Below are 2,159 nucleotides of genomic sequence, written 5' to 3'. Positions count from 1 at the left end.
TCGGCTCCGCTCGGCAGGGATGCAGGGGGAGTGGGAGGGCATCACTCATGTGTACGTGTGTGTGTGTATGTGTGTCTAGCAATGGGGTGCCGAGCTACACATACCACTCCTTTTTGGAAATAAAAGATCCGTCGTTCTGTGAGACCATGTTCTCCGCTATGTCGAGCTGCTCGGGGTCGTACTGGAAGCCGAGTGTCCTTTCGTCATAAGGTTCAGGGTGCGCCTCCCCTTCGTCTACCGTGAAGTAAGGCCGCTTAGCATCCTCCTCATATTTGTTGGGGCCACCCAGCTTGCGCTCACCTCCCGCATCCTCGTCCTCGTCTTCGTAGGTGCTGCCGCCCAGCGGGCCCGGCTTTTTCTCATCATCCGAGTCGTCGGGGTACTGGAGGTTTTGGGCCATGGGAGGGTGATGCTGCGGGATGCCTGCCTTGCTGTAGCCATTGCCGTACACGTGCTTCTTTGTGCTGTAGTCACCCTTGAAGGTGTGACGCCGGCGCCGGAGTACCACAAAGAGCACCACGGCCACCACCAGGACCAGCGAGACTCCTCCCACTATGCCCCCAATCACCGGTGTGGGGATGTTCGGTTGCACCATGGATTTGCGATCATCGATTGGAGACGGGGGGTAGGGAAATTCTGGGTAGGAAAAGACAGATGGAAGGGGGAACAGTGTCAAACCATGCGGAAACGCGCCCTCCCTCCATGCTTTCATTGCCATTTTTGGGGGGTGAAGGGGTGGGAAGATGAGGGTAAGGAACAGGGAAGGGAAAAACTAGGGAAAGGGAAAAAGGGTGCATCCTCACAGGGGTCAGTGCATGGGAGCTCTGCCTTAGCAAGGGGAATGCAGCGTGACGTGCCAAGCTTGCCAAGCCTCATGCAGGAGCCCAGCAGGCTGGAAGCAGTGTTTCCCTCCCCACCCCACCTGGTTTCTCCAGACCTGCTCAGATCCCACAAGCCCAGTGCCTTGAGCCCAGATGCTTTCCATTTTACTGGGTGACATTTCACGTCCAGTTTACCAGAGCACACTGACAGCATGAGGGTGCTCCTGCCAGGGAGCAAGACCCAAAGCCCATCCAACAGTGGGCACTGAGCTGCCATGACTGCTCCCATAGATAGCAAGCTAGACCTGCCAGCTTTGAATCCCCTTCTGTGGCATCCCAGCCCAGCCTGACCCCACCCAGGTCTGGTCAGGCCAGAAGGCAGTGACAGCTTGTGATCCCCCCTCCCGTCCACCCCACAAGTCCTCTGTGGCTGCACGATGTTGCTCAGGGTCATGGTTGGCTCCTGAACCTGCTTACTGACCCGGCTGTTCTCTGCAGCACAGGGACACACAGACCTCCCACTGTTTCTTGTTCTTCTGGCCAGCATAGTGCCTCTACTCATGCTAATCTTGTTCCTACAGTTACCCTGACCTATTTAAAAAAAAAAAAAAAAACACTCAAAAGAGCAAAAGAAAAGAGATGAGAAAGAAGCTCTCTTCTCTTTCATGCAGTTCAACACCTACACTTCGCCTCACATAAAGTTTGATCCAGGACTTAAATGAACCTTCCAAACACTCCCTGGGCACAGTTACAGCCCCTGGCCAAAATCGGCTTTCACACACTGCCCGTTGAGCATCCGTGTCCATGAGGCGTTAAGCACCATGTGGGTGTCTCGGTCCTTCACCTGTCTTGAATTTAGACAGCAGGTGCCAGGTTAATACCCCTTGGCAGCCTTGCCCTCTCACACCATGCTCAGACCCTTGCACACAATGCTCAGACCCTTCACACGGCTTTTTCTACCCCCAAGGCCTGTCCTCCAGCTCTGCTCATAGCTGCAAGCTGCCATTATTGCTGCTCTGGAGCCTCCTGGCCCTCATTTTCTACCCTGGCAGCCAAGGAGAGACACAGACCAACTAGCAATCTCAGCACACCCTCCCAGAAGAGCAGTCAAGATGGGGCGATGGGGAAGGAGAGGCTCAAAAGCACCAAATTCAACAGGGCTATGAGGCAGAGTCTGCTTCCTGCCCCCTCTTCATGTGCCTGCAGGACTGCCTGCTGCTGGCAGACGCATTTCTGCACTAGGGCTGGAAGCCCTGAACAAGAAGGAGCTGGGCAGGGAGTGGGTTTCCCTGCAGCACAGCTTAGCCCAGCTGCTATGGAAGAGGGGAGAAAAGAGCT

The 2,159-nt window shown here is 55.3% G+C and overlaps 1 protein-coding gene across 1 annotated transcript; it reads right to left on the bottom strand.

The window, feature by feature from the left end:
- Positions 1 to 55: 55 nt before the first annotated feature.
- LOC104616907 (nectin-1-like) lies at positions 56 to 636 on the bottom strand (the record flags this gene model as incomplete). The annotated part of the gene is made up of 1 exon (XM_010282072.1): positions 56 to 636. A coding segment is annotated over one exon (542 nt), but the record flags the coding sequence as incomplete, so codon positions are not given.
- Positions 637 to 2,159: the final 1,523 nt, after the last annotated feature.

Source organism: Phaethon lepturus, unplaced genomic scaffold (genome assembly GCF_000687285.1).
Source record: "Phaethon lepturus isolate BGI_N335 unplaced genomic scaffold, ASM68728v1 scaffold38212, whole genome shotgun sequence".
In the NCBI taxonomy this organism is placed as follows: Eukaryota; Metazoa; Chordata; class Aves; order Phaethontiformes; family Phaethontidae; genus Phaethon; species Phaethon lepturus.
Note: the sequence above shows the minus strand (reverse complement) of the source record. Positions and strands in the feature narration are given on the sequence as shown.